General features: G+C 36.0%; 1 protein-coding gene across 1 annotated transcript in view; it reads left to right on the forward strand.

The window, feature by feature from the left end:
- Window positions 1-314: 314 nt before the first annotated feature.
- CTNNA3 (catenin alpha 3) overlaps window positions 315-25710 on the forward strand; it is a 1850481-nt gene continuing 1825085 nt past the window's right edge. Inside the window, exon 1 of the mRNA XM_052639474.1 lies at window positions 315-440. Within this exon, the coding sequence (XP_052495434.1) occupies window positions 428-440 (13 nt within the window). The 5' untranslated portion in view covers window positions 315-427. The remainder of the gene's footprint in view (window positions 441-25710) is intronic.

Consider the following 25710-nt stretch of genomic DNA (forward strand, 5'->3'; position numbering starts at 1 on the left):
TTTCACTCTCGATAATTCCAGCATTCAGCTTTAATTAGATGTAAGAGGTCCTTGTTTTAGAAAGGTACTAGAGAAATGCGGATCCTACGTATTTAGAGCTTCCTGACAGCTATGTTTGTAGATCTCTGGGTAAAGTATGTGTCTGGCCTTTTTCAACAAAGTATTTTCAGTAACAAGTTGTCAGTGAGGTCAGTGACTAGCAGTTCAGGATTAGATACCACCCACCCTGGTTTGTAACCTCCCCCTTCTTTCTCATCCTGGGTGAATGACGCTCAGCTGAAGTGACTGCCCCACTGTCACTGCCTCTCAATTTGGTACTCTGCAACTCTGTGACTAACCAAGAAGTCTTATTTTCTTTCCTCTCCCCCAAAATCTTTTTGGAAAATTTCCTACAAGAGCTGAATTTTAAACACATTTACTCTATAGGATGCAACAGAAAGGTAAGAGTCAAGTTGTAAAAGGAGGAGCTGGACTTCAGTGCATTCTTGTTTCTGCGTTGAAATTGCTCTGCCTTAGTTACATATCGTAGGTTTAAAGTGTGGGGTTTCTTTCTGAATTAAAGAACATCACATTATTATATAAAACAGGAATGTTTTGACTAGTTATGTTGAGAAATATAGGCTTTCAAGCTAAGTTTAAAGTTATAAATAACTTTCAAACTAGTGCCAGGGGAAGCTAGTAGCCAAGGTCGTGCTGTGCATTCAGAGAGTTTCTGGCTATAAAAAGCCGACTGGGATCCAGTGCAGGAAAAGATAAGATATGGCCTGGATACATGTGCCTTGGCATGGGGCTGGGGCAAAATATTTGAAGGGATTTTACTTTCAACCCAAAACTTGTTCACAGTAATGGGAGATTTTAAAAATGAGATGTGGCAAAAGCCTTAATTTTTGAATTTAATATTTGCTTTATATACTTGTTTTACAATTGTCAATAATATTAGGAAATTGAGGAATTTCTCAGAGCTATTTTTACTGCCATTTATAATCAAATGAAAATCACACTAGATGAGACGAATATGGGAAATAGTCATCAGTCATGTAAAGAGAAGGTCACTATCTGACAGTGGCTGGGTGACTGCAAGCAATTGCTCTTAGTTGCACTGAAAACAGAACTGGAGAGAAATACAAATGGAAACAAGAAGAAATTTAGGTTAGGCATCAGGAAGTTCATTCACTGTGCATGTTTTGAGTCATGGATACGCACCACTAAGACAGCTGCAACATATCTGATGATGTAAGAGATCCAATGATTTGCTTAAAACACACAGGTGGGAAAAATAGGATTTCAAATTAGCCTTGGTTCTGGGTTTATGGCTAGGTCTTTTTAGACAGTCTAAAATGTCAACATACTGAGAACCATTGTGGTTTGGAGATAGAGATTATCAGTAGTCAAATTCAAATGGCATATTTGGATGAACTATTAAAATTTTGTTATCCACCATAAAAAAATTACCTTAGTAGTGGCATAGGACAATTTATTAAATGGGGAAGCCCAAAATACGAAGAGCATATATACAGTTATTTCCATTTGTTGTGTCCTGTGCACACTCTGTGTCTCTCTTCTTAATTGAGTGAAATATTGGGATTTTTACGGTAAAATTTATTTTTATTTTCATCATAAAAGTGATATGAGATCATTGTAGGGATTTTAAAAGCACAGACAAAATTATCTGTAATCTCATTGATACATTTTCTTTTAGTCTTTTTTTCTCTGCACAACTTTAAAATGAATCGCAGTAATACTGTGGATAAAATTTGGAACCTTGCTTTTCATTTAATCTTTACCAAAACATTTTCCATATAATATTACCTAGTCTACATAGATGTTATTTTAGATTGCTAACATTCTTCCAAGTGAATAGATATAATTTTATTAATCATTGTTGAACATCTAGGTGCTATGGTGTGTGTGTTTGTGTATTTATTTATTTTAAAGATCATTTCCCTAAGCTCTATTTTTAAGTGTAGACTTGTCAGATTAGGGAAAATTAGAGTTGAAGACAAAGATTGTGATTTTTTAAGAAGATCGCTTTTACTGGTTTTCTTTTAAGGTTTTGTATAATTCTTTATCTCCCAAATGAAATATTTATTGAGTGTCTGTGAGATGCAAAACATAGTTATCAGGCACAGAGATAGCAATATATTTAGTATTTGGAAGGATCTTCTCTAGTTACAAAATTTCTCCTTATGAACTTTCACAGGTATCAACAAAGTTACATGTTGAAAATTCTTCATCTCTGCCCAAACCAATAGACAGTATTATTGACTGCTTACATTATTTTGGACTTTAAAACAATAGAATTTATAAATAACTTTTGTAGAGGATTATCTATATGTTGTTCATAGTTATATGAATTTTATGATCTGTGACAAAGAATTAGGAAGAACAAATATTTTATAATAGAAGTCTGTGGAAATTAAAATTATTTGGAGGAAGTCTAGGCAGCAAAGTGTAAAGAAAAAGTATAGAAGGCGCATGTTAAAACAGAGTTTCAGTTTTCAGATTTTCTGCTTATGGAAACATGAGAATGGAGTACGGCATGGGTAGGGTGGGAGTTAGGGAAGACATGAAATTTTAATTCTGTTATTGGTGTTGAATTTGGGATTTATGGTTATAGAAATAGAATATATTGAAGTAAAAAGCCAAGAAATTGCTAATAAATAAAACAATTTGATTTTCAGAGGTAGTGGCTGGTACAGAGAAGTCAAAATGGAGAGAGTAGAAGTATCAGTATTTGGTGGGAGGTGAGGTATAGGGTTGTGAGTTTTTAAAGAATATATTTTGCCTGGATCACCTTGTTTTAATTGTAGAATTTTATTTTTTCAGTGGTATTTAGAGAAAAATCATAGCTATGGAGGGATGGGAGTTCCATTTTTTATTCACTCTGAACTTCTGCTAGCATGTTTCTATTTTTTCTTTGATATAGCAGGGATTAAGACTTAAGCAGAGAAGTTGGCAGCCCAATCTTGCCTGAAGAGAAACTATGTGCTTCGTAATGAAGACTTAAAAATAGTGTTTATTTATGGATCATTGGCTCATGGGAATGCTACTCTAGAGACTCAAAAAGAATGATTTTCTAAATCTTGTTTCAATACTGGATTTTAAGTGACATGATATTGTGGAACTTTGGGTGGAACTCCAGAGTTTTGCCAAGTTGCAAACCTAATGGAAAGTGACAGATAACTGAGACTATAGAATTTTTGAAAATGAACATGACTGTTAGCTGTTGCACCTGATTTTCACATGCTTAATTACTATTTTTAACTATATTGTTGCTGTCTGGCACACAGCCAGTAATCTGCTACCAATTTAATCACTAACTTCCAGGATCTGAGAAGTGACTAAATTCCTATGTGCAAATAGTAAATTAGGTCAAATTTATTTGGGACCCCCACTCCCTTGCCTCTTTTTCCTGCTTTTCATTATCCTAACTGGTATGCTTGGGCTGCTTCAGGTCCCTCCATTAATGGTGAAAAACATTTGATGGAGAAGGCAATGTTTAATACAAAAACCTTTAAGTATTGGAACTTGAAGACTTTAGCCCCTATTTTATATTAGCACCATTCAAAATGTGATCAGCAGTTCTCCATCTATTACTGGTTCATGAAAGGAGACTATACAAGCATTTATCTTCTTTGTTTATATGCATATAGAATAGAGAGTTGGGATGGAGGTGTACTAGATAATACATGAATAACTAGATTATAAATGAATAACTAGAATGAATAATGCCTAGGATGATTAACTAGATAATAAATGAATTACCAGGTCTCAGCTGATGGGTCTTCTGGAGGTAGTATCAATGCAAAGAGGCCCTGGATTAGCTCATTGAGAAAACAGAATGACAGAGAAGCAGGATTCCTCAAAGGGCTACTTTGGCTCTACTCCAACATTGGCCTTGGAATTATTCGCTCTTTCTAGATGACTTGTGTCCCAGATATTACTCTTAGTGCTGGGGATAGATACTAGTGAACCAAATTAAAGCCCTGCCCTTGTGGTGTTTCCTTTCTAGTGTTTGTGTTTTTATGGATAGGGATGAAGATGAAGGGAGAGTGAGAAATAAAACCTACCTCTCTGTGGTTCTCCAGAAGTACCAGGGTCTTACTTAGTCCAGGGCTGGAGCTCATAGATTATGTTTTCATGGAAATTTGCAGGATTAATTAGCTTTTCTGTTAGAATCAGCAGTTCCCTTTCCAATATGGGTTAACAAAGGAATCCTAGTTTTAAGAATCAAATAATCATTGATATGCATTGCTGGTTGCCTATGCAATATCCATGTATTCTGCTCTTGTTAACTTACAGAACCCTGATTTAGGTCAAGAAAAAAAGGCTTAATGCTATATGTAGTTATCTGCATCTTGTGTCCCCCCTGCTTTCTCTGAATTAGGATAGTTGCATTTAGTTAAGACATATGCATAGCAATTCATGTAGACCTACCTCATAGTTTTTCAGCTTCTTCATAGTGTTTTACTACTATATGTGAAACAGGAGAGAAGGGGGCAAGGCACAACCTTTAAAAGAATGACACAGCCATGGTACACGACATGAACTGGTTAAAACCAACTAGTCCAAGATAGTGGAAGATTTGGCTTCCAGTGGACCTTGAACTTCATTATATGCTCATTGTCATACATTAGTATGCTAAATGACACACCCACAAACACCACGACAGTTCTGAGGCTCACCATAAAAGTAAAAAAGTAGATGGTGGCCCAGTTCCTGGAAATCCCCACTCTTTCTCTGAATATTATAGTTGAAATAATTCACCAACTCATTAGCCTATGAGATTACCCAACCCATAAAAGCTAACTACCCCATATTTTGGGGCCTCTCACCTTCTGAGATGGCCCACACTCTGTGGAGTTATTTCTCCCAAAGCCATTCTTCCCTTTTGAGATGGACTGCATTTTGTCTATGGAACATACATCTCTAAATAAATTCACTTCTTACTTATCACTTTGTCTCTTACTGAATTCTTTCTGCAATGAGACATAAACAGCCTGAGCTTCATTTTGAAATTTATTTTATTTAAAAAATTTTTGGCTGCACTGAGACTTTGTTGCCTCACCAGGGCTTCTTGTTGGGTGCACAGACTAATCTTTATTTCACTAGAAGGAGGATCCTTAACCAATGGCCCATCAGGGAAATCCCAAACCTGAGCTTCTTTATGTACTGAGATCAGATACGTAATTTCAGTTAAAGACTGTGGGTTAGAGTCCTGGCATGTGGTTCAAGTTCCATCTGAGTTGTACAGTTTCATATGGATGTAGCATAATATATTTAGCTCATTCTATATTGATGAATATGTTTATTGTTTTTCATATATATATTTTTATGTTGCTATGCCATAATGAATATCCCTGTTCACATATCTTGATGTAATTTTATGAATATATCTTTAGGATAAATTTATTACATAGAATTGCTGAGTCAAAAGGAATGTTCATTTTACAATTTAATAAGTATTACCTTTAATTGGAAATATCAACTGAAGGTTAAAGAGTATAGAGTATGCATAATTTAAAATTTGAGAGCTGTTATCATATTTTTTTTCAAGAAGTTCGTATCGATTTTTACCCCCGCAAACAGCATATGTTGAAAGCTTATGTCCCTAACTCTTACCACTGTTGATAATGATCTTTTAGTGGTAGGTAAAAATTATATCTTGTTCTTTTGATTTGCATTTGATTAATAGTAAGTAAGGTTGAACAATTTCTAAATATTAGCCCATTGTATTTCTTTTTTTATACAAATTGCCTTTCCATATTTTTTGCTCTTCTTTTCTTCTCCAGTTTCATTGAGATATAATTGTTATAATATATCATTGTATGTTTAAAAGGTCCAGCATAATGGTTTGTTTTACATGTATAGTTGACTCTCGAACAACATGAATTGAATGACACAGATCCACTTATAAGCAAGTTTTTTTTTCAATAGTAAATAATGTATTACATGATCTGTGGTTGGTTGAATCTTCAGATGTAGAACTGAAAACATGGAAGAACTGTGGATGGGAACAGTAACTCTAAACTATATGTGGGGTTTTGACTGTTAGGAGGGTCGGTGTTCCTAATTCCTATGCTGTTCAAGGATCACTTGTATTGTAAAATGATTACTGTGATAAGTTTGGTTTGCATCCATCGTTTCATATAGACACAATAAAAAGAAAAGGAAAAAAAGAAACTAAAATTTTTTTAGTTTAGTAAACTCTTAGGGTTTACTCTCTTAATAACTTTCATGAATGTCATACAGCAATGTTAACTATAATCATGTTGTACATTATATCCCAAGGACTTATTTATTTTAAAACTGGAAATTTGTTCCTTTTTCACTGAAGTTTGTTACTTTCCTCCTATTCTCTTTCCCCCAACTGCAATGCCCCATCTCTGGTAAGCACAAATATGATCTCTTTTTGTATGACTTTTTTTTTTTTTAAAGATTCCACATACTAATGAGATTATACAATATTTTTCTTTCCTCTGTCTTATTTCACCAAGCATAATGCCCTCAAGTTCCATTCATGTTGGTATAAATGGCAGGATTTCCTCATTTCTTAATGGCAGAATAATATTTCATTATACAGTGTGTATATACCACAACTTCTTTATGCATCAATCAGTGGACACTAAAGTTGTTTCCATGTCTAAGCTATTGTAAATAATACTGCTATGAATATGGGGGTGCAGATATCTTTTTGAGTTAGTGTTTTGTTTCTTTTGAATATATTCCCAGAAGTAGAATTACTGGATTGTAGAGTAGTTCTATTTATAATTTGTGAGGAACCGCCATACTGTTTTCCACAGTGGCTGCACCAGTTTACAATCTCACCAAGACGGTACACAAGGGTTCCCTTTTCTCCACATCCTTGCCAATGCATGTTATCTGTTTTTTTGATTATGGCCATTCTATGGTATGAGGTGATATCTCATTGCAGTTTTGATTTGCATTTCCCTAATGACGTTAGGGAATGATGTTGAGCATCTTTCGATGTACCTGTGGACTATTTGTATATAGTCTTTAGAAAAATGTGTATTCCTGATCTTTTGCCCACTTTTATTTATTTATTTTTGCTATTGAGTTGAATAAGTTCTTTATTTTGGATATTAATCCCTTACTGAATATATGATTAGCAAGTATTTTTCCCTATTCTATAGGTTTTCTTTTCACTTTGTTGATTGTTTATTTTGCTGTGCAGAAGCTTTTTAGTTTGATGTATTCCCAACTGTTTATTTTTGATTTTGTTTCCATTGCCTGAGGAAACCAACAAACAAAAATACTACTAAGACCTATGTCAAAAGTATGCCATGCTTACTGGATATGGTTTCTTGTAGAAGTTTTATGGTGTTAGTCCTTACATTTAAGTCTTTAATCTATTTTAGGTTAATTTTTGTGAGTGGTTTAAGGCAGGGGTCTAGTTTTACTCTTTTAATGCAAATATCCAATTTTTTTTTAACACCGTTTATTGAAGAGACTCTTATCCATTGAGTATTCTTGGCTCCATCATCAAATATTAGTTGACTTTATACTTAGATTTACTTCTGGGCTCTCTATTCTGTTCCACTGGTCAATTTGTCATTTTTGTGCCAGTATCATACTGTTTTGGTTGCTATAGCTGTATGGTATACTTGAACAGGAAGTATGATGCCGCTCACTTTGTTGTTTTTTTCTCAGGATGACTTTGGCTATTCTGGGTCTTCTGTGGTCCTATATAAACTTCAGATTTTTTTTCTTCTTCTGAAAAAATGCCATTAAAATCCTGATAGAAATTGCATTGAATCTATAGGTGGTTTTTGGTCAGTCTAGAGACTGACATTTCAACAATAATAATTCTTGTAATCCATGAACAATGGATACTTTTCCATCTATTTTTGTCTTCTTAAATTTTTTTCATCATTGTTTTCAGAGTAAAAATCTTTCACCTTCTTGGTTAAGTTTATTCCCAAGTATTTTAATGTTTTTCATGCTATTTTAAATGGAATTGTTTTCTTTTTTTCAGATAATTCATTGTTAGTGTATAGGAATGCTACTGATTTCTGTATGTTAATTTTGTATCCTGCAACTTTATGGAATGCATTGATTAGAATGAGTTTTCTCAGCTTTTCAGTAGAGTCTTTAATATTTTCTATATATAAAATTATGTCATTTGCAAATAGTGACAATTTTACTTCTTCCTTTCCAAATCTGATGCCTTTTATTCTTTTTGTGTGTGTGATTGCTCTGGCAAGGAGATCCAGTACTTATTTTTTTTTAATTGCCCCATAGTAAATTAAGCAGATTATTTTTTGTTTACTTAATGTGTTGGAAGTATTTTCCTCCAATTTTTTGTTTATTTTACTTTTATGTTTTATTTTAAAATCATACATAAAATAAAATAGTTTTGTGTTTAGTTTTTAAAACCTCTTCCTTTATGGTTTCTGAATTTTGTGTTTGGTTAGAAAGGACTTTCTACTTCAATTATTATACATAACTGTATTATATATAAATTCACTCATACTATCTTTCAGAATTTATAACTTTTGCTATATCTGGAATTGACTTTGCACAAAGAAATGAGTCTTGGAGTCAGCTGAATTTTAATTTTTCAACTAAATGTTTATTTAGTTGATCTAATATGATTTATGTAACAGTCACTCTTTCCTGCTAATTTAAAATCTTTGTCATAAGATAAATTTATGTTAGAGTCTGTATTTCACTCTTTCTCCTGTTGTGGCAATATTCTTTTTTAAAAAAATTTTTGTTTTACATTGAGTATAGTTGATTTACAATGTTGTGTTAGTTTCAGGTGTACAGCAAAGTTTTATATATAAATATATATATATTCATTCTTTTTCAGATTCCTTTCTCATATAGGTTATCACAGATATTGAGTAGAGGTCTCTATTCTATACAGTAGGTTATTGTTGGTTTTCTGTTTTATATATAGTATTGTGTATATGTTAATCCCAAGCTCTTGATTTATCCCACCTTCCCTTTCCCCTTGGTAACCATAAGTTTTTCTGGTAATGTTTTTATCTAATTTTTCTGTAATCTCTACTTTCCCTGCCTTTTCTTTTCTTCTTTCTTTATTCTAAAAAAATTTTTTTTTCCACTGAAGATGACTCACAATATTGTGTTAGTTTCAGGTGTGTAGCAAAATGATTCAGTTCTTTTTCAGCTTATATTCCATTATAGATTTTTATAAGATATTGAATATAATTCACTGTGCTAAATAGTAAATCCTTGTTGCTTGTTTATTTTATTTATTGGAGTTTGTATCTGTTAATCACATACTCCTTATTTGATCCTCTCTCCCTCCCTGTTCCTTTTGGTAACTATGTTTGTGTTCTATGTCTATGAGTTTGTTTCTGTCTTTATATATGAATTCATTTGTATTATTATTATTTTTAAAAATTAATTAATTTATTTTTGGTTGCACTGGGTCTTCATTGCTGCATGTGAACTTTCTCTAGATGTGACAAGTATTTGTTGGTGGCCACTTGGATTATTTCCATGTCTTGGTTATTATAATGCTGCCATGAACATTGGGGTGCATGTGTATTTTCAAATTAGAGTTTTCCATTTTTTCTTGATAAATATCCAGAAGTGTGATCATTGGATCATATAATAGCTCTAGTTTAATTTTTTTGAGGAACTTCTCTACTGTTTCCTATAGTGGCTGCACTGATTTAACATTCCTACCAATAGTGTGGGAGGGTTCTCTTTTCTCCACACCAGCATTTATTTGTAGATTTTTCAATGGTGGCCATTCTGACTGGTGTGAGGTGATATGTCATTGTGTTTTTGATTTACGTTTCTTTAGTAATTAACAATGTTAAGCATCTTTCCATGTGCCTGTTGGCTGTCTGTGTTTTTGGAAAAGGATCTACTTAGGTCTTCTGCCCATTTGTTGATTGAGGCATTTACTTTTTTTTCTTTTTTTTTTTTTCAATTTTGAGTTGTATGAGCTTTTTGTGTATTTTGGATGTTAACTCCTTGTTGGTCACATTGTTTGCAAGTATTTCCTCCCATTTCATACATTGTCTTTTTGTTTTATTGATTTTCTTTGCTGTGCAGAAACTTTGAAGTTTGATTAGGCATCATTTGTTTGTTTTTGCTTTTATTTCTGTTTGCTTTGGGAGATATATCTAAGAAAATATTGCTGTAATTTATGTCTGAGAATGTTTTTCCCTGGTTCTTGTTTAGGAGTTTTATGGTGTCATTTCCTATATTTAGGTCTTTAAACCATTTTGAGTTTGTTTTTGTATGTGGTGTGAGTTTTCTAATTTCATTGATTTATATATAGCAGTCCAGCTTTCCTTACACCCAACACTTGTTGAAGAGACTTTCTTTTTTCCATCATATATTCTTGCCTCTTTTGTAGTATAGGAACTGACTGTAGGTGCATGGGTTTATTTCTGGGCTTTCTATTCTAGTTCATTGATCTGCAAGTCTGTTTTTGTGCCAGTACCACACTGTTTTGATTACTGTAGTTTTGTAGTATAGTCTGAAGTCTGGTTATACCTCCAGCTTTGTTCTTTTTCCTCAGGATTGCTTTGGCAATTCTGGGTCTTTTGTGATTCTATATATATTGTAGAACTTTGTTGGGGGGGAATAATTTTGATTTTTAAAAATCATTTTATTTGTTTATTTTTCTTGATGGCTATGCTAGGTCTTTATTGCTAGGCATGGGCTTTCTCTAGTTGTGGTATATAGACTTCTCATTGCAGTGGCTTCTCTTGTTGCAGAGCATGGGCTCTAGGGCACACAGGCTTCAGTATTTGTGGCACATGGGCTCAGTAGTTGTAGCTCCTGGGCTCTAGGACACAGGCATAGTAGATTCTATTGTGGCACCCTGGCTTAGTTGTTCCATGGCCTGCAGGATCTTCCTGGATCAGGGATTGAACCCATGTCTCTTGCATTGGCAGGTGGATTCTTTACTACTGAGCCACTAGGGAAGCCCTATATTGTAGGATTATTTGTTTTAGCTCCGTGAAAAATGTCATTGGTAATTTGATAAGAATTGCATTAAATGTGTAGATTGTTTTGGGCAGTATGACTAATTTAGCAATATTAATTCTTCAAATCCAGGAGCATGGAATATCTTTCCATGTCGTTGAATGTTCTTAAATTTCCCTTATCAGCGTTTTACAGTTTTCAGCTTATGGGGCTTTCACCTCCTTTAAGTTTATTCCTAGGTATTTTATTTTTTTGATGTGATATTAAAAGGATTATTTTTCCATTATTAGTGTAAAAAAATGCAGCTGAGTTTAGTATATTAAGCTTGTATCCTGCTACCTTGCTGATGCAATCCCTACTTTTAAAATTATTTTCTAACATATTTTAGTATCTGGAAGGATTAATCTTTCTCCTTATTCTTTTCTCCTCCTTCAGGGTTTTCTGATATCTAATCACATACTATTTATTTCCAGATGAATTTTAGTGTAACATTTTAGAAAATTATTATAATAGCCTTTGAATATTTTAATTCAGGGAGAAAATAATGCCCTTTTAATGTTTAGTCTACTTATACATCAGGGCTTCCCTCGTGGCTCAGATGGTAAAGAATCTGCCTGCAATGCAGGAGACTCAGGTTTGATCTCTGGGCTGGGAAGGTCCACTGAAGAAGGGAATGGCTACCCACTCCAGTATTCTTGCCTGAGAATGCCATGGACAGAGAATCTAGGTGAGCTGTAGTCCATGGGGTCGTAAATAGTAGGACACAACTGAGCAACTAACACAGACACACCAAGTCATCATCTTTTTGTTTACTTACTTCTTTTTTGTCCTTCAGTAGAGTTGTCTTTACACAAGTATTTTATACATTTTGGTTGTTATCTTTGATATTATTCATAGCCTGGCATCTTTCCTTCCATCACGTTTTTAACACTGGCTATTTATTTTTAAGAAGGATTTGAGTCCACGTTTGTATTTCTAAGATTGCCTCTGGTGGTTGAGGCACAGCTGATATACAAATGGGACTTGGGGACCCGGCTCTCTGAGTGTGCTTCTTCAACTAGGTATGTCCTCCCTGAACTGTACCATCATCCAGCCCACATATGTATATGTTAAAAACATTTATTGATTTATTTGCCTGCATCAAGTCTTAGTGGTGGCACGAGGGATCTTTGATCTTCATTGCCTCGTGTGGGATCTTTAATTGTCGCATGTGAACTCTTAGTTGTGGCGTGTGGGATCTAATTCCCTGACAAGAGATTGAACCCATACCCCTTCATTGGGAACATGGAGTCTTAGCTACTGGACCCCAGGGAAGTCCCCAGACCACATATACTTTATTTTTAAAGCATTTTTATAAAACCTAACTTTTTAAAGGGAAAAATTTATATTTGCATGTTTATTTTTATTTTAGTAAAGAGTGCTTTAGCTAAAATTCTTGATTGCAACCAAGAGTCTGCTCTGGATAACTCCAGCTGAGTTTTTCATAAATGATACTAGACAACTCATAGATTTTCTTGGAGAGCCATTGAACAGCCAAAGAAAATGCAGCTATAGGAAGAATGTCCAACTGTACCTGAGGAATGGTCCTATGGATGTACTAGATTCCATTATCCTTTGCTCTTACACTGGGCAGTAGGGTCCTTCTACAGCTATCCCAGAAGGTTCTGATGTCTGTAACCTTTAAAAATCTCATCCAAGCTGTTTTTGCTGGTGAAATCTGGGCACCACTACTTCAAGGGAGTCTGAGAAGAGCAGGTTTCTTAACTTTGCAGTCTCTCCAGTAGAGGAGGAAAGCTGGGCCAGGGCTGGAAATGGTGTTAGCATTTGCCAAACAGCATTTGCCACAGAGGGCTTTCAGTGAAAATACATCTTCCTTTGGCCTTGACCTTAGATCCTCAGTTCTTGGATTCTCTTTTCACGAGGAAACTGCTACCAGTTTCTAGTGAAAATTAAAAAAGAATTGTTCCATGTCAATATGTACAAATTTACTTTTCATCACAGCTACCACTTGGTTGAATTTATTTTTCTATGCTATTCTAGATTATTTTAATGTTGTTTCTATCTATTGGTGAGGACTGATATTCTCTAGTAAGGATGTCAGTCAGTTCAGTTCAGTCACTCAAGTCGTGTCCGACTCTTTGTGACCCCATGACCACAGCATGCCAGGCCTCCCTGTCCATCACCAACACCCAGCGTTTACCCAATCTCATGTCCATCGAGTCAGTGATGCCATCTGACCATCTCAACCTCTGTCATTCCCTTCTTCTCCTGCCCTCAATCTTTCCCAGCATCAGGGTCTTTTCAAATGAGTCAGCTGTTCGCATCGGGTGGCCAAATTATTGGAGTTTCAGGCTTCAACGTCAGTCCTTCCAATGAACACTCAGGACTGATCTCCTTTAGGATGGACTAATTGGATCTCCTTGCAGTCTAAGGGACTCTCAAGAGTCTTCTCCAACACCACAGTTCAAAAGCATCAATTCTTCGGTGCTCAGCTTTCTTCACAGTCCAACTCTCACATCCATACATGACCACTGGAAAAACCATAGCCTTGACTAGATGGACCTTTGTTGATAAAGTAATGTCTCTGCTTTTTAATATGCTATCTAGGTTGGTCATAACTTTTCTTCCAAGGAGTAGCGTCTTTCAATTTCATGGCTGCAGTCACCATCTGCAGTGATTTTGGAGCCGAGAAAAATAAAGTCAGCCACTGTTTCCACTGTTTCCCCATTTATTTGCCATGAAGTGATGGGACCAGATGCCATGATCTTCGTTTTCTGAATGTTGAGCTTTAAGCCAACTTTTTCACTCTCCTCTTTCACTTTCATCAAGAGGCTCTTTAGTTCTTCTTCATTTTCTGCCATAAGTGTGGTGTCATCTGCATATCTGAGGTTATTGATATTTCTCCCAGCAATCTTGATTTTAGCTTGTGCTTCATCCATCCAGTCCAGCATTTCTCTGCATATAAGCTAAATAAGCAGGGTGATAATATACAGCCTTGATATACTCCTTTCGTGATTTGGAACCAGTCTGTTGTTCCATGTCCAGTTCTAACTGTTGCTTCCTGACCTGCATACAGATTTCTCAAGAGGTAGGTCAGGTGGTCTGGTATTCTCCTCTCTTTCAGAATTTTCCACAGTTTATTGTGATCCACACAGTCAAAGGCTTTGGCATAGTCAATAAAGCAGAAATAGATGTTTTTCTGGAACTCTCTTCCTTTTTCTTTTTTTGTAAGGGCATACAAATTGTTAAAATATGAAATGCTTTTGTATTCCTTCTCTCTGTCTCTAGTAGCCTTCCTTCACTTGGCCCCTTCCTGGGACCCTCTAGATTTTCCTTAGACCCAGCAACTAAAGGATGAACCCTCACATACAGGGGGCTTTCGAAGACCCAGCTCCAGGCTAGACTCTGATTAGTTGGGGCCTAATCCATGCTGGTTGTTAAATATTTTTCATATCTCCCCTAATTGTAGGCAAATGAAATCCAGTTGGATTCTGTATATTTCCTAAGCTTTTTTCTCTGCTTACAGTTCAAATCATACTAATGAGGAAATATATGACAATTTATGTAAGTAGTCTCTCTTGATGTACATTTAGGTTGTTTCTAGCTTTTTATTATCACAAAAACACTACACACTGCAGTCCTTGCCTTGCATCTTTGTACACATGTTCAGGTTCCTAAACTATATGTTTAGTCTAGGAATTTGTACATATAAAATTTTATGGATGTTGCCAGAGTGCCTCCTCAAAAGATGTTTAACCAGTATATACTTCAACCAACAGTATATGGACAGCTAATATTTCTTTAGCTTGTCAAAGAAGATTTTTAAAAAGATTTAAAAGTTGTTGTAGTGAAACCAGTGTACCTTCTTTAGTTATGATAATGAAAAAAAGGAAGAGAAAAAATTATATTAGTTTAGTTTGACTGGCTCTTAACACAACTATACCAAAATGAGATCATTGGTCTTTTTTCCAATTAATAATATTTTGATACTATATTAAAATTTTCTGTGGATTAACATTAGATTTTCAGAATCTACCTTTTTGATATATGGGAGAACACTTGTCAGTTCCCTGTGCCATGATTACTCAAAGATGCTAACCATAATTTTGTGATAATATATTTTTATTATATTTTTCAGTGTTCTGCAATATAGTGGTTCTCACCCCAGAATACTTTTGCTTCCCAGGAGACATTTGACAATGTCTACAGCTATTTGTGATTACTACAACTAGGAGGCTGATGATACTGGCATCTAGTGGATAGAGGCCAAAGATGCTGCTAAATATCCTACAACTCAAGACAGCCTTCCCCCTCCCACCCCCTGACTCGACAACAAATTATCCAGCCTAAAATGTTAATAGTGCTGAGAATGAGAAGGCCTGCTATAATAAAATACACCTGGAAATGGACATTTATTTAAACAAACATTCTCCCACTGTCTTTTCTGTCTGGATTATCAATTTCTTAAGATTGTTGGTGCAGTCTTTCCTTTTTTAAAAAAAGTAATGAATTTTTGGCTATGCTGGGTCTTGATTGCTCTGCAAGGGCTTTCTCTGGTTGCGGTGAACTGGGGCTGCTCTCTAGCTGTGGTGTGCAGGCTCTAGGGCATAGGGCTTCAACAGTTGTGGAGCATGGGCTTAGTTGCCCCACAGCATTAGTGGAATCTTCCCAGACCAGGGATCAAACTGGCATCCCTGAACTGGCAGGCAGATTCTTAACCACTCGACCACCAGGGAAGACCTTGTTCCTTGATATATAATATGAAAGCAAACTCCTCTCTGTAACTTGTTAACATGGAATCTACCTGGGAGTAGAGGAGCTAGGTTGTACTTTTCTTGTCCTCCCACCCTCAAATACAACCTAAAAGTTTTTATGTTGTTTCGTGTGTTTTTCACAAGTCTTTGCTCATTGTAGTAGTCCTTTCTTCTAATAGGCCAATATCACTTTTTCCTTCTTTTGTATGTCCTTTAAAAATCTGAGTCTTTAGAAAACTCCTTAGATAGCACATTGAGTTATTTTTACATACAGTCTCTCCCATTTTTTTCCTCATTTGCGATTGCAGCGGTGAGTTTTATTTTTTGACCTGTCTTTTGTTTTAGAATTTCTGGTTCTGGGAAATCCTTATATTTTCTCTAAATTGCTAAGCAATCTAAGGTACTTGTCTTACTTTGCTTTTTATTTTCTTCCTTGGCCGTAATGAACTCTAAGGTGATATATTCAATTTTTCCCAAGGTTCCTGTCACTTTCACTTCACTAACGCATTCCTCTTTGTTGGTAAGGATTAAGCCCAGGGTAGCCCTTCCATTCTTAGTTTCTTTTGCTCTCTGAATGAAAAAGTTGCTGATAGAAAGGCAGATGATAAAGGAGAGCAGTGATTCCTCGGTGCAAATTTTAATTACTTTATTGTCTCTTTGGGTTTACTGAATTCTTTTACTTTAGTTTTTAACCGGGTCTATTTTTTGTCCTGACATTTCACTTCAGTCAACTTTCTTTTCATTTTACTTAGAATTTCCATCACTTCTTACCTAGAATTTTTGACTTTCAGTATTTCACTGAGAGAACAAGAGTTGATGTATTATGAATTCTCTTTTGTCTTGAGGATAATTTCCCCGTCTCCCTCTTTTATTGTTATACAGTTTTAATTTTGGATTTTTTTCCTGTTTACTTATTTTTTTAAAGACAGGAGATTGATTCAGTCCTGGTGTTTATCACGAGATATATACATATCTATATCCCTTTTGAGCTCTGTCACTATCAATTTTGGAGCTACATTATTTCTCTCTCAAATCTTGAAGTGCAGGGTAAGTATTTAAATTCCTGGGCTACAGGAGCTACATATTCATCTGGGGCAACTATTCTCCTATTCCTAGGTCCTCTATTGGAGGTGAATTTTATCTTGGATGATTTGGAGCGATTCAGATTCCCTTTTCTAACAGAGATGCATAAAACCTAATCTCTAGCATGGCCTCTGCCAGTGGTTTTTTTTTTTTTTTTTTTGTATGTCTACTCCTACTGTTGGGGCTGTAATATCCCAGGGCACAGTATGTCATTCTTCCCTTGTCCTCATTTATCCTGTGTTGCATTTTTGGGAACTAAAAATCTTCCAGCTGAGTGTAGTTAGAAATATACTGCTGGAAGGTGGCCAGGAAACATCTCTGGCTATCTAAAAAGCAGCTCCTGAGCAGTAACAGAGTGAAAGCTGGCTTTTTCTTTGGCTCGCTCAGCCTCAAGTCTCTGATAGGAAGTCAGGATACATGGATTTGAGGGTCTGGCCCTGTGGCTGCTTTAAATTTAGGCACAGCGGAGTTCTGGGTTTCCTCCCTCCTCATTTGTTCCATCCACGAAGTAGATAAGGTAGAGTGGCCAGATTCAGCAAATAAAAATATAAGACAGACAGGTTTGACTTTTAGGAAAACAGCCAATAATCTTTTCAGTACATTTCAAACACAGCATAGGACATATGCCAGAAAATTATTCATTGTTAATCTGAAATTCAAACTTAGCTGGGCATTCTATATTTTATCTGGCAACTATAAGGTCAGAGAAAATTTCCCCCAATGTTTGAAACAGTTAATGAGGTCTTTTGTGCCTCAGGTACTGGTGTAACGGGGTCTTTTCTGGTTTTGTGAAGGTTGCGCTTCCCAGTCTTCCTTCACCTGCAGGGCTGGTCAGCACTGAGAGGACTGGAGGAAGTTTGTAAAGAGTCTGGGAGCCTTTAGAGAGGAACAGAGCCAAGACCTGGAGTCCTTCCCTGCAGTTACTGTTAGAAAGTATTTTGTGCATTGAACTGGTCATGATTAAAAAAGGACTGAGTAAGAAAGGACATCAAAGATCTTAGACTGGGACTCCTGTTGTGATCTGCATTGCCCAATGCGAGATGCTGTTTGGGTACTTGTGTGACTGGAAGCAGAAGGCCCTCCTGATCCAGCCACTTGGTGCTTGGTGAACCAAAAAGTTCTAGGCATGGCTGCCATGCTATACCTCTTAGGGAGCAGGCTGCTTTTCTCTTTAAGAATCACTGTGACCACTGTATTTGCAAAGCAGAGGCAAGAGCACAGCAGGCGGAAAGGTCACATGGAACTGCAGGGGATCTGTTTTCATCAGTAAACTGCGTGCCAGGAGCAGAACACCAGCAGCCCTCAACAGGGCCCTCTTGTATCTAATAAAATTTTCTGGTTTTCTCTTTCTGAGGTATGTGGATTGAAAGGCTCCCAGAATTCCTGATCAGTTTAAGGAACAAGAGAGATACTGGACTCCCTGCCAGTGTGGCAGTTGGGAAGTATTTTGAATTGGAAAATTAATAGATAGGACCTCTTTTTGCCCCAAACTACTGAAGTAGTTGCTACTATTAGCACATATATACATGTATTTTATATATTTGGCATCATAACATATATTGTTTTATAAATAGCTAAGTTCTATAAAAGTTTCTTTTTTTTTCCCTAAGATGTCATGACCTGAGAAGGCTATATATATTTTACTGTGGTCTTGTGCTTAGCAGTTTTAAAGATATAGCTTGGATCAATAAACATATGTTAATTAAAAAATATAAAGTTTTGTGATTCCTTATCATTCTTGCATATTTTTCATCTTTGTCAGCCTGTATCCATTAATATTTTTAAAAGACCAAGCTAAAAATTTTACCTATAATAGTTAATCATCCTTGGTAATTATTTTTAACTTTAATTACTTGTTTTACTTTGGTGCCTTAGTTTATATCATATAATCTTGTGTTTATACACACACTAAGCTAAAATAATATATTGATTGTTGATCCTCTTAATTGCATTCTTCTAGTGGGAAATATTGGGGAAGGCAATGGCAGCCCACTCCAGTACTCTTGCCTGGAAAATCCCATGGATGGAGGAGCCTGGTAGGCTGCAGTCCATGGGGTCGCTAAGAGTTGGACACGACTGAGCGACTTCACTTTGACTTTTCACTTTCATGCATTGGAGAAGGAAATGGCAACCCACTCCAGTATTCTTGCCTAGAGAATCCCAGGGATGGGGGAGCCTGGTGGGCTGCTGTCTATGGGCTCGCACAGAGTTGGCCATGACTAAAGCGACTTAGCAGCAGCAGCAGCAGTGGGAAATATAGCATATTTATTATGATCTTAGGGTAGGAAATAATTTCTTAAGTAGGACCCCTAAAACATAAGCAATAAAGTAAAATATTTAATTACATTAATATAAAAACTTTCTTTGTGAAAAAATCACATAAAAGAAGATAAATGAAAGATACCAACTGAGAGGATATATTAATATTTACAAATTGGCCTATAAAATGGATGGCATTGTTGTTCCCCTTTTCCTTCCCATGTATCTACATCCTTTGCCATGTGACACTGTGGTTCTTCCTGCTAGAGACAGAGTATATTTCCCTGTACTTGAAAACGTGGTTAGTATTAGACTTGTGTGATTTGCTTTGCCCATTGAAATGTAGGCAGAAGAGGCAGAGTGCTTGTTTGAAGCTTATATTTTAAGATGCATTGTGTTTCCAACTGTTCTAATATTTTTGTTGTTGCCATGGGAAAAACAGGGTTCTGGTAGCCTCCTTGTCCAAGGAGGATGAGAAACACGTGAAGTAGATCTGGAGTACAGCTTGGAGTAAGCCAGCGAGGCCCATCCTGGCCAACTCCCAGCCAACCTGAAAATGCACAAGACATAATGTTGTTTTATGCCACTGAGTTTTAGGATAGTTTCTCATGTAGAATTACTGTGGAAATAACTGACTTATAGACATATTCAGTTGAAATTATCTGAAGAACTCCTAAAAAATTAATGAGGAAAAGAATGATCTTAATAGGGAAATGGGTTTATGATAACTGAAAAAGTAATTCACAGATAAGAAAATTGAAATGACCAATACATAGGTGAAAAGATGTTTAGTTTGTTTCACTGGTTATCAGGTAAATATAAATTCAATCAATGATGAGACAGTTTATCCTATCTATTAGATTGGCAAAAATTAATGTCTGGCAATAGCCTAGTATCTGTAAGAATACGAAAAAAATAGGACTTTTATATATATAGATGGTGGAATGCTTAGAGACTTCCCTGGTGGTCCAGTTGTTCCACAGCTGGGGACATGGGTTCAACCCCTGGTTGGGAAACTAAGATCCTTCATGCCTGTAGCATGGCCAAAAGAAAAAAATCACAAAGAAAGGGCCTTTGCTATTTTGCTATATTTCTGTATTAAGCAGGGAGAGGATATTTTCAAGGAATATAATTAACAAAGGATTATATATAGAATTTGTAGAGAAGTTTTGGAAATTATTAAGGAAAAATAGGTAACCTAGGAGAAAAATTGGTAAAAAATATAGATAAGCAATTCACAAAAGGAGTGTTGAATGACTAGCTAATCAACCTAAAACAGATCACCAATTACATTGGTAATCAGAAACGAAAATTAAAATGACAATGAGATCAACTTTGTACCTCTCATGGTGGCAGAAGTTGAAATGTCATGCAGTCTCTTGTTCTGGTAAGGAGGTGTGGGACACATGTGAATACATGTGGTCTGCTGCTAATATTATTTTGGACACCAATTTGGTAATATTTGCTGAAATTGAGTACTCAACATACATTCTGACCCAGAAATTCTACTTTTGAATTGTTTTACTTGCTAGTGCTGCCATAACAAATTACAACATGATGGGAAGCTTAAACAACAGAAATTTATTTTCTCCTAATTTGAAGGCTAGAAGTCTAAGATCAAGGTGTCAGTAGATGTGTGTTTGTGTTTTCCTGAGGCTTCTCTCCTTGGCTTGCAAATGGCCGTGTTTTTTTTGCATATCCTTATATGGTCATTCCTCTGTGGATATCTGTGTCCACACCTCTCTTCTTCTTTTTTTTTTTTTTTACTGTCTGCAACTTAATTTTTTTATTTTTACTTTATTTTACTTTACAATACTGTATTGGTTTTGCCATACATTGACATGAATCCGCCACGGGTGTATACGAGCTCCCAATCCTGAATCCCCGTCCCACCTCCCACCTCGTATCATCTCTCTGGATCATCCCCGTGCACCAGCCCCAAGCATCCTGTATCTTGTATAGAACATAGACTGGCGCTTCATTTCTTACATGATAGTATACATGTTTCAATGCCATTCTCCCAAATCATCCCACCCTCTTCCTCTCCCTCACAGTCCAAAAGTCTGTTCTATACATCTGTGTCTCTTTTGCTGTCTCGCATACAGGGTCATCATTACCATCTTTCTGAATTCCATATATATGTGTCAGTATACTGTATTGGTGTTTTTCTTTCTGGCTTACTTCACTCTGTATAATCGGCTCCAGTTTCATCCATCTCATTAGAACTGATTCAAATTTATTCTTTTTAATGGCTGAGTAATACTCCATTGTGTATATGTACCACAGCTTTCTTATCCATTCATCTGCTGATGGACATCTCTTAAAAGGATACCACTTATATTGAATTGGGCTTCTCTGGTTGTTCAGATGGTAAAGAATCTGCCTGCAATGTAGGAGACCTGGGTTCAATCTCTGGGTTGGGAAGATCCCCTGGAGAAGGGAATGGCTACCCACTCCAATATTTTAGCCTGGAGAATTCTATGGACAGAGGAGCTAGCAGACTACACTCCATGGAGTTGCAAAGACGCAGACATGACTGAGTGACTAAATTTTTATTGAATTAAGGCCCATCATAATGGCCTCATTTTAACTTAATCACATCACTAAAGACCCTGTTTCCTATAAAGCCATATTCTGAGGTACAGAGGACTGGGATATAAACATGAATTTTGGTGAGGACACAATTCAACCCACAGCAGAACACATGCATATGTTGTGTATACACACACACACATACACACATATATATGAAATATGTATATGTATATATATAAATCATATAGAGGGACTCGCAGAGGTACACAGAGACTTGTATGAGAATGTTTATTATAACATTGTTTCCCATAGTAAACAGTTAGAAACTACCTAAACATACTTGAATAGGCATATGGTCAGATAAAATACATTATAAATGCATCTGATGCAAAATAAAATACAAAATAGAATGCTACAAATGCAAAATAAAAGAACTAAATCAATTATGTTAATTGAGAATGCCTCTTTTTCTCAAAAATAAGAAATGTATAGATGAGAAGTTCAAAGCTGATAACATCAATGACCTAAGCTCTTTCTGTAGTTCTGCTCTGTCATTTTTCCTCCTCAGGTTTGCAGTAAGATTGCTTGGTGTCTAGGCTTTATACCACAGATAACAGAAGGAAGGGTGAAGGGCCATGGCAATGTTGCTTTACCTTTTAATAGGTAAAGCAAGAGTTGACATCTCATTCTGTCATATGCCATTCTGAGTTGCAAAGAATGCTGGGAAATCTAGTCTTGTTTGTTTCCATAGCAGTGAAAGGCAAGGGGGAGATGAGACTATGTGTTGAATGAGCTAAGCTGCAATTATAGTTCGACATCAGTAGGCCTTGAAAATGTCATGTTAAGAGGAGAAACAGAGAGAGAGAGAGATTGAGAAATAGAAAGAGATGGAAATTACAATACTGTTGGTGTAAATTAAAAAATCCATACACACATAAGGTGATTTATCATTGTAAAGATATGTATCATCATAAAGATAAATATCATATGTAAAAAAAGCCACAGAAAGTTGATTGGAAAACTGCCAACACTAACCACTATAGATTGGATGCCTATCAGAAGGAGGGGGTGAAATGGAGCTGATACTGAAGGATATAGAATATGATAGCAACAATAACAACAACAAAAACAACCCCAGGCTTTTCACACCAGTTCCATGAGTTGAACTTTAACAGAGGAGCATGATTGATTGGGTCAGTCTAATTCTTTGTATTCAAGACCTGGGAGGAATAAAGCTGGGATGAATCTTGTCACATGTGTGGGTTATTTAGATTATTGGGGAGGGTTAATTGTGCATGCGTGCTAAGTCGCTTCATTCATGTCAGACGCTTTGAGACTCTATGGACTGTAGCCCACCAGGCTCCTATGTCCATGAAATTCTCCAGGCAAGAGTACTGGAGTGGGTTGCCATGCCCTCCTCCAGGGGATCTACCTGACCCAGGGATCAGATCCATGTCTCTTACATGTCCTGCGCAGGTGTGGGCATGGTTATTTAGAGCCAAAAACTGTGACTCACTATGTTAATGACTGAGTTTAATTACTTTTCTTTACTCTGATAAGCACCATTCTTTTCACTATAGTTGAAGGACTGATAGGAATGGTGTTACAGTTTAAGTTTCGGGATGATAGCAGTTCTTTTTTAGATAATTTAGGGATGTTGTGAGTTTTGAAAAATGAATTCTGTACATATTTTTTCTTGTGTTCCATAATGCAAAATTAGTAAGAGTTGACTTTTAGAGGGTAAGTGAGAGCATGAGTAAAATAAACATGGCTACTTGGTAGTGAAATCCATCATGCTCTAGTCTTCTGTTATTATCTTTGGAAACACAGAGTGGGAGAAAGGATTTCCTTCTCTATCTAATATAGCCATCAGTGACTGACTGGCTCCCTTCTCTGGAATGAAGCAAATTGGCACAATTCCATGTCTTATGTGGGAACAAGACACAGAAGTTTATTTATTTTATTCTTTTTAAGCTTACTGTCATTCTTTTGCATTTAGTTTTGTATTCTATCCTTAAAACATCTCACACTCAATCCTCTAGATAACATACATAATTAATTAATATGTGTTAGTATGTTTTGCTTTTATTAAGCATTTGTTACAACTTTGGAAGCAGCTCTTAAGCACTTTTAGGACCATGATTCCTTATTACTTAATTATAAATTATTTACATGGATGGGGTAGAAATGGTGAAATGGATTTAATTTGTAAGTAAAAATGTGTGAATTTAATGACTTCACCAACTTTTAAATCAGATGGGCAATCTACTTCTTATCTCTCACAGTAGTTTTCTAAGATTCAGTGGTATTTGGATTTGGAAAAGTAGAATTCCACAATGAGAAATTTATCTTCCACAAAATAACAATAACTGACTAATGAATTATTTAATACTGTAATTAGTACTTCATTGGATTCTATGAGTAATTTTATAACTAATTACCTTTTATACCAACTTTATAGGTCTCATCTCACATGAAGAAACCAGGTAGTCAGTGTGAACAAGACCAAGCAGAGTAAAGCAGAGCTTGAATCTGAAGTTTATCTTGCCTTTCTGCCTATGGTTTTCATTACTTCCCTTCTTTTCCTACCCTTAGTGGGTTATTGATGCCTTATCTCTCTCTACTCAGCCATGAGAGAGCTCTTCTTGTCTTATAGTTTAAGGCATAACACAAATGCATAGTTATCATATCTTGATTTTTCTCCTGAGTTGCAGGATTCTGAATTTCCAGCTGCCGACAGGAATACCCATTTGCACATGCTACTCATACCCCAAACTTATCATGCCTACTGTAGTCAGAGTAGAGCTTGCTCTAGATTTGCTCATTGGTATGAATATTATGTTATGAGCCATATGCTATGAGTTATATGTTATGTTACTGCAATAGGGAGGTAATTCATGTTTTTCAAGATAGACTATATAAAGAGTGTATAAAAAATTAAAATAGAGCATAAACTATATGGAGGCATTTTTGTTAAAGGTAAAAAGGATTATTTTAAATAAGTAGTATCTATGGCAATGCACTCCTCTCCAGTACTCTTGCCTGGCAACATCCATGGACGGAGGAGCCTGGTAGGCTGCAGTCCACGGGATTGCTGAGGGTCGGACTGAGTGGCTTCACTTTCACTTTTCACTTTCATGCATTGGAGAAGGAAATGGCAACCCACTCCAATGTTCTTGCCTGGAGAATCCCAGGGATGGGGGAGCCTGGTGGGCTGCCGTCTATGGGGTTGCACAGGGTTGGACACGACTGAAGCGACTTAGCAGCAGCAGCAGCATTGACTAGTCATTCAGTCCCCCCTCCCTACAAAAGCATTATTATTTAAAAAGGTTTTTTTTTTTTTTTTAGCCACAAGTAGAATCTAACAAGGACTTTACATGTAGGTGCTTAAGGCACCTGGAAAAAACAGAAATCATTAAATGAGACCTAGTTCAGGAGTGCCTGCATCACGGAATGAAACTCAGGGTTGGAAACTGAGGACAGAAAGAAAAAATTAGTTATCTGTATATTCTAAAATGTGTGAGTGATAGGTGAAAAGGATAAGCAAATTACTGGCAAAACAGACTTTTCAGTTTCCTTCTGGATGCTTTCTTCTAAGTTAATTTGAGAAAGAATTGTTAAGTGTTGATTTTGTATTATAGAGAATATATCAGTTTAGAAAATTAAAGTTACAAAATTTTATGAAAAATCAGTAACAGGATGTTATTATTTCCAAATATGAAATATAATTTTTACATGGCCACCATGATAACTATATGAGGAAAGAAACAGCCATATTCAGATGCTAAACGTGATTTTATAGAATGAAGAGCCCCAAAATTGCTTTCATTATAAGGAATAAAATTCTCTTTTCCAGAAATTGCAGTTTCCTATTTTGTATCGCAACTGAGTGATTATTTCTCTTCTCTTTGGAAAATTTAATTCTTTAGTATAAAGGATATGTCACTAGTGGCAAGCCTGTGAGCCTAAGAAGAGAGATCATTCTGAGCCTCTAGATCTCTTATTTTTGCCATCGTTAATAGTAGACTTGATGTTTGTGATAATAGCTTTAGAGAAGCATGGGAAATCTGTATCTTTGGTTAAGATAAATTTGTGGTAGTTAATGATTTTAGCTGGGTCTGCATTCATGCTCAGTCGTGTCTGA

The sequence above is a fragment of the Budorcas taxicolor genome, chromosome 5 (genome assembly GCF_023091745.1).
Source record: "Budorcas taxicolor isolate Tak-1 chromosome 5, Takin1.1, whole genome shotgun sequence".
NCBI lineage: Eukaryota > Metazoa > Chordata > Mammalia > Artiodactyla > Bovidae > Budorcas > Budorcas taxicolor.